The 11900-nt window shown below is 51.5% G+C and overlaps 1 protein-coding gene across 7 annotated transcripts in view; it reads left to right on the forward strand.

Moving 5' to 3' along the window:
• Positions 1-11230, forward strand: part of TJAP1 (tight junction associated protein 1) — a 40415-nt gene extending 29185 nt beyond the window's left edge. For 6 of the 7 annotated variants that reach the window (XM_033512634.1, XM_033512632.1, XM_015622641.2 and 3 more), the window contains 7 exons: positions 1419-1447; positions 2105-2266; positions 2882-2948; positions 3419-3448; positions 4673-4780; positions 5485-5568; positions 7245-11230. In XM_033512634.1, the coding sequence (XP_033368525.1) occupies positions 1419-1447; positions 2105-2266; positions 2882-2948; positions 3419-3448; positions 4673-4780; positions 5485-5568; positions 7245-8561 (1797 nt within the window). In that variant the 3' untranslated portion in view covers positions 8562-11230. The remainder of the gene's footprint in view (positions 1-1418; positions 1448-2104; positions 2267-2881; positions 2949-3418; positions 3449-4672; positions 4781-5484; positions 5569-7244) is intronic. The other variant, XM_015622633.2, reaches the window with a different exon arrangement.
• The last annotated feature ends 670 nt before the right edge of the window (positions 11231-11900 follow it).

Here is an 11900-nt window from a genome sequence, read left to right on the forward strand (position 1 = left end):
CAGCTCCATTGTCAGGAGGTACTGGGATGTTTCTGGTGCTCTGTGTGTGCCCTGTGCCTGGCTGTCTCAGGGTACTGGATCTTTGTATGATGGCTGTTTCAGGTCCTTTAAGCTTTCTCCTCTTTTCTCTGGCCTGCTTGGAGGCAATGCCATTACCTTGCATTAATAAGAATCACATTATCCCCTTTGCCTGGTCCCTATCATCTGCTTTTTGTGTATTTGTGGGGACAGGGGAGGCAGTTGCTAGATGTGAATTAACTGTTTGCCATTTGGAATCAGGAGGTAAGAAAAGAATGGATTGATGCTTTGCCCTTAGGAGTAGGAGGGTGTATGCAGGTGTTAAAGACACTTCTTTTAAAGTGTGAATAAAGGAAGCAGCCCCACGATGTCTTAAGGGCAGAACTGGGGTGGTGTGCCTTATGGAGGTATTAGCAGCTCAACAGCCTTGTCCTTGGCTGTTGGACATGGTCTCTCAGCCCAGAGATGACTCTGACACTTAATAGTCTAATAGTACTTTAGACACCTAATAGTCTATGAAGTGTGCCAGCACTTGGGTTTGTGAAGTGCTCTTGGTATCAAGTACTGAAAATAATCCATGGGCAGTTTGGACTTTGTGAGAATGGTTGGAGTCTTGGGCTTTCACAAAAAATACAGGTACTTCTAGTGCTAATTAAATACCTCCCGGACATCCTGTCAGGCAGCAGCCATCTCATGGATTAGCACAGAGAGTTCAGAATAGCTGAGCTGTGTGCTCTTGTCACTGCTCTCTGTCTCCTTGTTCTGCAGGGCCCTGCTCCAGCTATCTCTGGGGATCTTGCCCATAACATCTTCTTTTACAGGCTTTTCTGACCTTTAGTGTTTCTTCTGCTATTGTAGAATAGTTACAGTGTCTGGTTTCAGCTCTGCAGAAAGAAACCTTTTTTGCAGCACAGTCTGGGTGGTATAATTGGTATCCACGTTTTTCAGCTCCCAAATGATTCTCTCTCATGATTTTTGTGGGGCTTCAGAGGCCCCACAAATTATTGCTGTGATGACAAGTGAATCCTGTGAATGCTAGCCTGTGAGATTCCTGCTGCCCACCAGCTGTGGATGAAGAGGAAGCTGAAACACCTGCCAAGGTGGTAATGTTACAAGAGACGCTGAGATTGCTCTATGGGAGGGTAAAGTTACCTAACTTGTGTGGTGGTTTCTAGTCCAGCTCTTCTACCCTGAACCAGAACACACAGTGTGTTTTGGTATCAGACAGACGAGCAGTGTGTACAAATCCTTGTAGCTCTAAGCTTGCCGACTATGAACTGTCAGAGCAGGGGAGGAAGAGTCACAGCTAGGGTCTAGCAACCCAGACTGCCTTTTAGGACAGTGTGAGAGACCAACTCCTCTTCTAAAAGAGTCTCATGGCTGTTTTCTTCCCTGTGCAGGAACCCTTGACGGATGCAGAAAGGATGAAGTAAGTGTCCTGCTCCCCCTTTATGCCTGTCATACTGCAACTGTGTGGGTGCTGATTCCTCACATCCTGCCTGTGCCACCTGCACAGTGAAGCTGACTGGCCCTGCAGGCTCCTCTCAGATCTTCGATCTTCCTTGAGGCCATGTGGGCAGAGCTTTGGTCTGTGCCTTGCATGTCCCTCTTGCTGGAGGAGGAGGGAACATGGACCCCCAGTGCAGGTTCAGGCAGAGGAGTTGGTGGATGTGAAAGAAAGTAGATGAAGTCTTTAACAGAGGTGGAGACAGGATTTTTCCCTTCTATTCTTCTAACTTGGACTGGGATAAATTATTGATTGGTTTTCATTCATTAGTGAGGGACACTGGAGCTGTTCAGCTCATCTATCTTTATGCAAGCACTGTAACCCAAGAGGGAGCTGGGAGCCATGGCTACCCGGCTGACATGCGCTTCTTTGCCCCTGCTCCAAGAGTGTTGGTCTGTCTGTCCTGACAGAGATGTATCTCTTGCTTCATGTGTTGGAGTCTCCTGAGCATTCAGCTCCTGACTTCCTGGGGCCCCTGTGAAGGCTCTTGGGCCCTAGTGCAGGCCAGTGAGGTGGGGGTGCCCATGTGGACCACTCCTTGTGCACTCAGTGGTAACTTGCTCCTGGTTCCTGCCCCAGGCTACTGCAGCATGAGAATGAGGAGCTTCGTCGACGGCTGACATACGTGACTAACAAAATGGAGGCAATGGAGAGAGAACTGGAGTCAGGTCAGGACTACCTGGAGATGGAACTGGGCCAGAACCGTGAGGAGCTGGAGAAGTTCAAGGACAAATTCCGTAGGTATGACAAAGAAAATGAGAGGGGTAGAGTTAGAAAGATCCCTCACACCAAAGACTGCCTCAGCTGGCGTGAGCAGGCTGTGCCCTGTTGTGCAAATCAAAGGTGTGCTGCATCCTTGAAAAGGTGCAACTCCACGCTCTAGGGGAGATAAAGGCTCTGCAGCCATTATTTCTTCCCAGGTAAAGTATAGGAATGCTGCCAGCATGAAAGGCTGATGATAGGGAATTCTTAATCTGTTGGATGTAAGCATGTGTGCAAAAAAAGCTACTGGTGGCTGCAAGAAAATACATCATTGCTTTACCTGAAAAGTGCCTCAGTAAAAGGCAGTGCCAGTCACTGGTCATATGCTTAGATGTGACGTAGCTCAGAGGAGTCCTTCAAAGTTGTCTACATCACCTCCTGCAGGATTCTTTCACCCTGCCAGCCTCATCTTACCTCCAGTAACCTGGGGTCTGAAAGCCATCATGTGTCAGAGGTGTGGCACAGGTAATATGCCTGGTTGTCTTAGCAGCAGTCTTTCTGAGTTTTAGAGTTGGTGGTTTTCTTGTCACCTATGAAGGCAGCTTGAGTAGGTGCCTGAGATCCGTTCCCAAGCATACAATCTTGTTTCTGTAGGTTGCAGAATAGCTACACTGCTTCCCAGAGAACCAACCAGGATCTGGAGGAGAAGCTGCATGCCCTGGTGAGTGCCCTATTAAGTAACTAGAGAGATGAGGTGGAAGAGACCAGTGTGTGTTAGGAGCAGATGGGAGAAGGGACCCTATCTTTACCCAGCAGATGTGGCAGTGGGTGAGGGGTGAGATTCTGGCCACGACCATCTACTCCCCATTCTGGCTGGTGTCACGAGTGGTTTTCTTGATTTACTGAGCCCATACTTGGTCATGCATGAGAGCTTTGATTCCTCACAAACATAATTGCATGATATTCCGTCATGTTGCTTCAGTCCCTCTCAAAATGTCAGGGATGTGTCAGCAAGTCTTGGGGTGGTTATCCTGGGAGGATGGGGGCAGTCAGAGCAGAGCCAATGTGCGTGTATGTCTGTTGTGTGCATTCATAACACTCATGGCTGTTTCTTTTCTCTCCCTCCCCCTCTCTTTCTCTTTCTCCTCCCCACGCTGCCGCTGGCACACTCTGGGCGCACTCACCTCTCAGGCCTCTCTCAGCCAAAGCTGGATTTTTGCAGTTGCGTCTTTTCGTTTGTGTGTTTTTCCTTTTTCCTCTTTACGTGTCTCAGCCTGTTGGTCTCATTGTCAATCCCACATACACCATCTCAGATGGAGGGGCCCCAGCCCTCGTCCAGCCAAGGGCTCACCTGGTATCCAGCAGCTGCCCGCAGATGCAGCAGGCCCTAGCTTGCAGGGCTCCATCTTAAAGAGTGTTTGACTCTGAGCCAGCTGGAGCATGGCATGTTGGGAAGTGGTGCCCATAAGCTGCGGCACTGCACAAGGTGTGGATGGCTGTGAGCCTCGTTTGCTCCCTTTCTTTCCCCCTCTGAGCTGTGAGCAGGCAAGTCAAATAGCTGAGGTGCTGATTGCCTCTATGTAGCCCAGGATGAGATTTCTTTGATTCTAGAACTTTAATTTCTTGAGTTAATACTCACTACCAATTATTCATTATGCTGGTGCCTCAAGAGACTGCACACTGGGGAAGTACTGGCTCCCCTATCCCCTTGCCTGTCGCTGTGTTGTATCTGTGATGCACAGCTGGCCCTGCAGCTCACAGTCTCACAACACCCTTGGGCAGTTTGGAAGAACTTCTTGAGACAGTGACAGCTTGGTTGTTCTGAGCTGTTGTCCCTCTTTGCTGTTACATCTGGGTCTCTGTCAGCTCTGTACCTGACTGGTGAGGGAGTCTGAAGAGGCAAGGTTGCCTGCTTTAGGGAGGACATCAGCTGAACTTCAAATGAAGCGACAGGTCCTTTTACTTACTAGAGCAATGCTAAAACTCTTTCAAGATGGTGCCTTCCCCCTTTTGTCCATTCAGTATTGACTGCTGGATCTTTTCAGGCTGTATTCTTGTGTTGATTTCCCCAGGAAGGAGGGCTGGGTGTCACAATCTCAGAGGTCTTTGCTACCAGTGGTTGGTTGGGATTGATCACTCAAATCCACTACCTTTTTCTGAGGCACAGTGGGAACCAGGGGCAGGGAGGAAACATGCCGGTGCTGCAAGAAGAGATACTGCATTAAGGAGGTTCAGACTCAACCTGTTGTCTCTGCAGCTAGCAGAGTGGCTGGTCCCGTTTGGCTTTTGGAATCACCTTCCTTTGAAGAGGTCTCCCTTGTCTGTCTGTCTGGAAGTTTTTTGTTTCCCAGCTGAACATGTCGTTGTGCTATGCTTGGGCTGAGGTGGGTGGTGAAGCCAGGTTCTGTGCTAGGGAGTTTTAAACACGGTGTTCTTACATCCCAGATTAAAAAGGCAGAAATGGACCGCAAGACGCTGGACTGGGAGATTGTAGAACTCACTAATAAATTGCTTGATGCCAAAACCACCATCAATAAGCTGGAGGAACTCAATGTAAGTGTCAGTCTGCAAATGGTTGTAAAAGCATGTGAGGTGTGGGCTTTTCCTTTTGTTCAAAGTCATTAGTGTAAAGAAGCACGTGAATGACTCCAGTGTGTATGGAAGTGCAGGAGCTGTACACGATAGCAGGGACAGACAAACAGAAGAGGGTCTGAGGGGTTGAAGAGGGAACAATGGATCTTCAAGTTTGATGCATTTCCTCTTTTAAGGTTAGGGTTTGATCTGAGTCTGGGCTGTACCTATGGAGGGGTCATTCACTCCAGAGCTGGGAGGGAGCTGATGCCTTTTCTGCATCATTAATATAGAAGTTTCTGGGTCCAGTGCTTGACTCTATTAACTGCTCTCAACTCCCTTCAGTCTGTCTGCATCATCAGATGCAGACATGGCTGAGCTGTGGGATGGGAGAGAAAATCTGGAAGGATTTTTGGGGATGATGAAAATCTCCAGAGGGAGAGGGGCTTTGATACACTGACAGAGGATATGCCGGCAACAAGGACTGGAGTTGAAAGGGACACCTTGGCCGAGTTGTAAGAAAATATACAAAAGTATGGGGAGGAGGGAATGGCAGTGCCGTCATGAGCAATCCATCAGATGCCTCTTCTGGCTTCTGTTCAAGCAGTATCTGCTCAGGTGGTGCCTTTTTGGGTAAGAGTTTAGGTGAGTCTGACAGTGTTACACAGCTGTGCCCTCTGTTGCAGGAACGCTATCGACAGGACTGTAACCTTGCAGTACAGCTGCTCAAGTGTAACAAGTCTCACTTCAGGAACCACAAGTTTGCTGATGTGAGTAGTAATTCTGCTGAGGTGGGGAAGAATGGCTCATGGGCTTTGACCGCATTTGCTTTCTCCAGCTTTCTCTGCAGGGCTGCTGGCCTCTCATCCTTCAGTCTCAGAAGGTGGGGGGAGGTTCCTGTTCCTGTTACCACTGAGAAGGCAGCACAGAGCTTCTGCCAGCTCCTCTTTCATGACAGCTCCATTTCACAGTTCAGCCAGGAGCTGTTATAAAAAGCACAATAACCTTGAACTCGATAGCCTGCTGGGTGCGTGCTGGTAGCTGGCAGGAGGACAGACCTCTCTCTTATTCTGCCCCATCCTTTTTCCTTCCTCACCTGGCCACATGGAAGGGCCGTACTGCCTCATAAGAAGCAGCAGTAGTCAGATCTGACATCACTTACTGCTCTGAGGAGAAAAGTGTGAGGAGGCAACATTCAGGGGTTTCTAGGCCTTCTGAGCAGGAAAAGCTGGTCCCTTGTGGGGAGGGATGAGGGTCAGGGCAGTTCAGCTCATCCTGCTGTCATCTCCTTTCACATTAATAGCATCAATTCTTTGGTTGAAAGTACCGTCCAGGCCCTTATCCCAGCTCTCTCTTTGCCATACCTCTAGTGTCTGTCCCTTCTTGTGTTCCTCTCAGCAAAACTACATGCTTGTCTTTTTTAACTTAGCGGGTGACCACTATGTCACCCTCCCCCATTGTGTCTCAAATTAGCACTCTTGAGGTCACTGTATCCATTACTGCTGGGGTAACCTTGACCTCTCTCCCAGCTGTCCCCCCTCTCTGGATCTTTGAATTCTGCCCCCCGGAGCGCTGTGTTCCACATGGCTGCCACTGGAGGGGGTTTGGTGCTGAGCAGCTGTGCAGACAGCCTGCCTCACAGCCAGCTGTTGTTATGCAGTGTGCCCTGCATGCCCAGATGTGCGTGCAGTTTCCTTCTGGCTGTGATGGGACAGACCTCACTGCCACTGAATGGCTTGGGGGACCACTGCCCTCCACTTCATGCTTTACTTGCTTGTGGTGACCCAGATGAGGGCAGCTTGGAAGGGTGATGGGGAGAGCAGTAGTGCCCATTTGCAGGACAAAGGGTAGTGCTTTCCCCCTGGTAAAACCTCAGTCCAACAACTTTGGTAATAAGCCCTATGTTTGTCTCTCTGAAATGGAGAGAGTGGGGAAGCAGGGTGATGTGTTGGAGTTGGTAGGAACACAGGAAAGCATCGATCCTGGTCTGCGGGCAGGCTGCCAAGGCAGCATGGCTGCAATTACACATTCAGGGAGCACTGTGGATCTCAGCAGTGGGGCCTGTTGAGTCACTTCAGTGCAACCACCAGCTGATTTTCCACAGATCAATAGACCCCTTCCTAGCATGTGCTGGCTGGGCCTTATCTCTCTGCTCACAGGCATGTGGAGCTGAGCTCACGTGCTGTCTTTACCTGTTCAGTTTGCCAAATTGGGGCCTGTGAACCATGGCCTAGAAGCATGACTGCTGGGACAGCTAGAGAACCTTGTTAGTCACTCATAGGTTTGCTTTGAAAAAAGATACCCTTCTGAAGGCAGGATAGGTGAATGTTAGGGTCAAAATAATGACTACAAAATACACATGTAGGTTGGTTGGAAAAATCAGATTATATGAAACTAAATTACTTGCATGGCAGCCCCCTTCTAATGTCCTTTTCCTTCTCCCTAGCTTCCCTATGAGCTGCAGGACATGGTGAATAAGCATTTGCACAGCACGCAGGAGTCTGCAGGCCCTGTCCAAGAGGCAGCCCACACCTTGGCTCCATCTGATGTTGTGCCCACCTCAGTCATCGCCAGAGTTTTGGAGAAACCAGAGTCCCTGGTTCTGAATTCAGCTAAGTCTAGCAGCGGCAGCTGTCCCATGGCTGAGGATGTCTTTGTGCATGTGGACATGAGCGGAGCCCTTCCGGATGCCTGCAACAGTGCAGGGCAGATGGGGAAGGAGGGAGGAGATGCAGGGAAACAGCAGAATGGTGGCTGCAAGCCGCAGGGTAGTGTGGAAAGTGTGCCTGAGGAGGTGCCTGCCTTTGAGAAGCTAAGCCCGTACCCTACACCCTCACCTCCCCATCCTATGTACCCAGGGCGCAAAGTGATTGAGTTCTCAGAGGACAAGGTGAGGATCCCAAAGAACAGCCCCCTGCCCAACTGTACGTATGCTACGCGCCAGGCCATCTCCCTCAGCCTGGTACAGAGCGAAGATGAGAGCTGCGACAGGCAGCGGACACTCCCCAGCAGCCCAGCTTCAGAAGGGCGCCGTTCAGCCTCCAGCTGTTCCTGTCAGCAGTCCCCCAAAGCAGCCAGGGCTCATGGCTCTTCCCAGAGCAGCCCATTCAGCAGCCCTCCCCAAATCCCGAGCGCCTTTGCCAGCTCTGCCAGCTCTGAGGAGGACCTGCTGGCTAACTGGCAGCGTATGTTTGTGGATAAGGCACCCCCCACCTCGGAGCGAGTGCTGATGAACCGCACGGCCTTCAGCCGTGACACAGCCCCTGAGCTCCAGAAGAGGTTCAGCCGCTCCATGCAGGAGCTGGGTAGGGCAGCCTCGGCTTACTCAGATGGTGAGGAGTCTGCACAGAGCTGCAGCTGGACTGTGAGCCGGGACTCAAGCGTGGACACAGACAGCACTGAGTCCAGAGCCCGCAGGAGCCATTTCTCCTCAGACTATGGTACAGATTTCTCACAGGATGAAGCCCAGAAGCTGTTGCTTGAAAGCAGCGGAGGCACTGCTGAGCCTGAAAGCCCCTCACCAGAGAAGCACAAGGACTATGTAGACCTTGGCTTGCCTGAGAGCCCAGCTGAGGAGAGAGAAATGCTGCTCCAGGGAAACAAGGAGAGCAGCCAAGGAGGTGTCCAAGAGGAAAGCGGAGAAGGCAGGGCTAAGCCTCCTCTCAGTCGCCCACACCGCAGCCCCAAGAGGATGGGGGTGCACCACTTACATCGCAAAGACAGTCTGACACAAGCCCAGGAACAGGGCAACCTTCTCAGCTGAGGCAGAGCAAGAAACAGCCACACTTAGCAGAGCTGTGGGATGTCCCCATCAGTCCGCCTGAGGGAGAAGCCTCCCTTAGTACCCTCCTCCCGGAGGAAATCTGCTCTGAGATTTTGTATTTATTCTCTTCTTTTGCTACCTAGAAGAGCTGGGATCTCTCTTCCCCAGCACGTCAGACCCACAGTACAAGCACACACAGTGTGCAGAAGCACACCCACTGCCCCGACACACTTGCAGCTCTCTTCACAGCCTCACACTGGTGCCTGTACCAGAGTTAGTTCTTGGTACCCCTCGTCCTGGTGCCTGTGCCTCTTTTTGCTCTCCTCCCCCTTCCCACTCAGGTACCTGAGGCCCTGGGTGCTCTTGTGTTGTTTCCCCGCAGCTGCTCTGCTCTCTTTTAACTTGTGCCAACAGGGCAGAGTGCCTGTGTGGTGGTGTCTGATTCCCTGGGAGCCCCAGGGGCTGTGAGTGGGGCACGAGGACTCTCCCAGCAGATGGCTGTGTGCCGTGGGGATGTGCTGGGATTGCTGGTGTCTCATTTTCATGCTGGGTTTTGTTTTCCCCAGCCTCCCACTGGGTGGGTCTCCAGAATCTTCCTCTGCAGGTCGCTGTCCTGTGTCTCCAGGGTTGGGCTCAGCACCTGCTCCCCACTGAGGCAATGCACAGGGGTGGTACTCTGGTGTGGGGCGTGGGTGCTGCCTGCTGAGGTGGTTCAGGGAGGCAGTGCCTGCTGGGCGCTGGGGTTTGTATTTTTGTGTCTCCTCCCTCACACCTCTTCCCCTGCTCTCTGTGCTCTGTTTAGTTTGAACGGTGCTGATGCTTTGCTCTTGGGTGGGCTTCTTTCTTCTTTCCAAGCCTTTGGTTTTGAGGTGTATTGTTTTTTCTTTCCCCCACCCTGCATAAACAGACACAGCCGTTGGCAGCCGGTCTGATGCCTGCACTGAGGGTGTGTTGAGGAGTCTCAGCTATCAGAGCTGTGCTTCCCTCTGATCCTGGCCTCCAGCCTGCAGAAACCCCTCCAGATTTAAGAACAAGGTCTTGCCTCAGGCAAGCAAGGCGTGAAGGATGCTACCGGGCTTTTCTGGGAAGGGCTTGGTGCAGGGCCAGCAGGGATTCGAGGGCAGCATGCTGAGGAGCTGCTCCCTGCAGATGCACTACCTCATGGCAGCAGCCCTTCACCAGGGTCTCCTTGCACGCCCCCTTCTCTGGGGGTCCCCAGGCTCTGGTGCCTCTCTGGGGCCTCCCTTTCTGGGTAGGGCTCTCTGCGTGTTTTTCCTAGCGTAGTGTGATATTGTGTGACTTTTCTTCTCAGTCTTGTGTGCTCAGTGTCTTGTTGTGGGGGGGAGGGAAGGGGAGAGGTCTGTAGATGTAGGTATTTTTTTGAGGGCTTGCAAAGCTCAGGCCTCCTGTTTTAATTTTGTCCTGTGCCCTTGTCCTGTCTGGTGTTTCTTGGCTTCCATGGGGGTGCGGGACAGAGAACAGCCCAGTTCCGTTCACCATACCCCCTTCAAGCCCTGCCCTCAGCTCGCTGTCTGGTTTTCGAGTTTGGTTTGTGTTGTCCTCCCACCCTACGCCATGCAGGCTCTTCATTGGCCTGTAGGAGAGCATCCTTCTCTCCAGGATGGAGCATCTGTTCATATGCTTACATCAAGATTTGCAGACAAGAGCTGTCTGGGGGCCCTGCTCCCCTCCCCAGACCCCTGTCTCTGTAAGGGGCTTGCAGCTTGTAGCTGGGGCTAGCCAGGGCTTCAGCTCAAGCCTGGAGGCTCCATGGCCAGTGAAAGGGAGCTGCAGGCCTTTCTGGCAAGCTGTGTAGGTTGTTTTATGTACCCTGGGCGGAGCTGCTGCCCACACACTCACCTTGTTTCCCACCTGGAGCAGTTGTGGAGCTGGATGCCACCGTCTGCTGGGGAGGTGGGACACAGTATTTCACTGCAGTGTTTCGCTGTGGAGACAGGCTGGTGCTGAGAGTGGGAGCCTCCTCTGAGCCCACAGTGTTTATCTCCCCTGTCCCAGTCATGGAGGGGCAGGGGGGTGTCCTTGTGTTTGCTGCCATCAGCCACTCCACTGCTGCATTTCTTTTGTTCTTCTGCAACACTGCTGAGGGTTTGCATCTGCAACAGCTGCCAGACCCTGCCTCACAGATGTCACCTGGGGTTGGCTCCTCACTGAGTGAGCTGCTCTGGCTCTGAGGCTGCTGGTGGCCTGCAGTGGGGGAGGGAGGCATTGCCCCCCGGGGCTCTGCCCTATCTCCCCTGAATCCTGGCATGCTGGTCAGTGAAAACCTTTGCTGAGGCAGCTGGTGCTGATGGTGCTGAACAGAGCTGGCCTCTGCTTTTGTTCAAGGTGGACTGAAAAGCAAAACAGTGGAGAGGTGGTAAATGTATGCCCAGCACCTCACCCAGACACTTGTGCTTTGCAGTATTAGGCTGCTGGCAGAGGTTGAAGTGGGGAGTGGTGACCTCAAGAAGCAGAGCCCTCTCTTTCCCTGTGGGCATTGTGTCCTCTGCACTCCTGCCCATCTCCAGCAGTACTGGCTCTGGGGCCTTGAGCCCATCCCACTTCCAGTGTCCCAACTCCAGACTGTTAATCTGTAACTAATGTGTTTTTTTCTGAAATTTTCAAACTGATGTATATTTTAAGACCAGAAATAAACTATTTTAAAAGTAGGTGCCAATGGCTATATTGTACTTGATTCTAGATAAGACTTGGACTGGAACGATCCTGAGCCTGTGAGGGTGTAGAGCTACTCATGGTACAGTGTCCCAAGTTTGTTGAACTGTATGTGCCACCCATTGTCTCTTCCAGGGACAGTGATCCTATGACCTGTAAGCTGGTGCTGTAAATAGCCCTCAGTGTTACTTGAAAGATTCTGCCATTTCACATATTTTGCTGGCTGTACTGGCTGATCTGTCTTGGCAGACCTCCACATTCTCATCTAGTGTAGGATATGGTGTAGCTAATCCTTTTAATAGTTGCTGGGTTTTTTTGAGTCATCTGAGAGTGTCACTTCAGAAACTGAGTGTTGTGGGACCACATCACATACCCCCTTGCTGGGGTTCCTAAGAGATTTATAATTCTAGATTTGGTATTTTGTGTGAGTAGGGAGGATTGGGGGTGACTGACATACCTGAGACAGGAAGCCCTCCAAACATGAGGTAGAGAGTTCCTGCAGGATGCTGATACAGACAATTGGAAGTGTTTCCTTTTCACTTTGAAGGGTGTTGCAGAGGTCAGAGGGCTGTGATGAGTTTTCTTCCATCTCCCAAGTTAGGATGCCTGTGCCTTTCTGACCCGGCTGCATGCAAGCCTAACACTGGAAAGAGTGTCATGTTTCTT

The sequence above is a fragment of the Parus major genome, chromosome 3 (assembly GCF_001522545.3).
Source record: "Parus major isolate Abel chromosome 3, Parus_major1.1, whole genome shotgun sequence".
NCBI lineage: Eukaryota > Metazoa > Chordata > Aves > Passeriformes > Paridae > Parus > Parus major.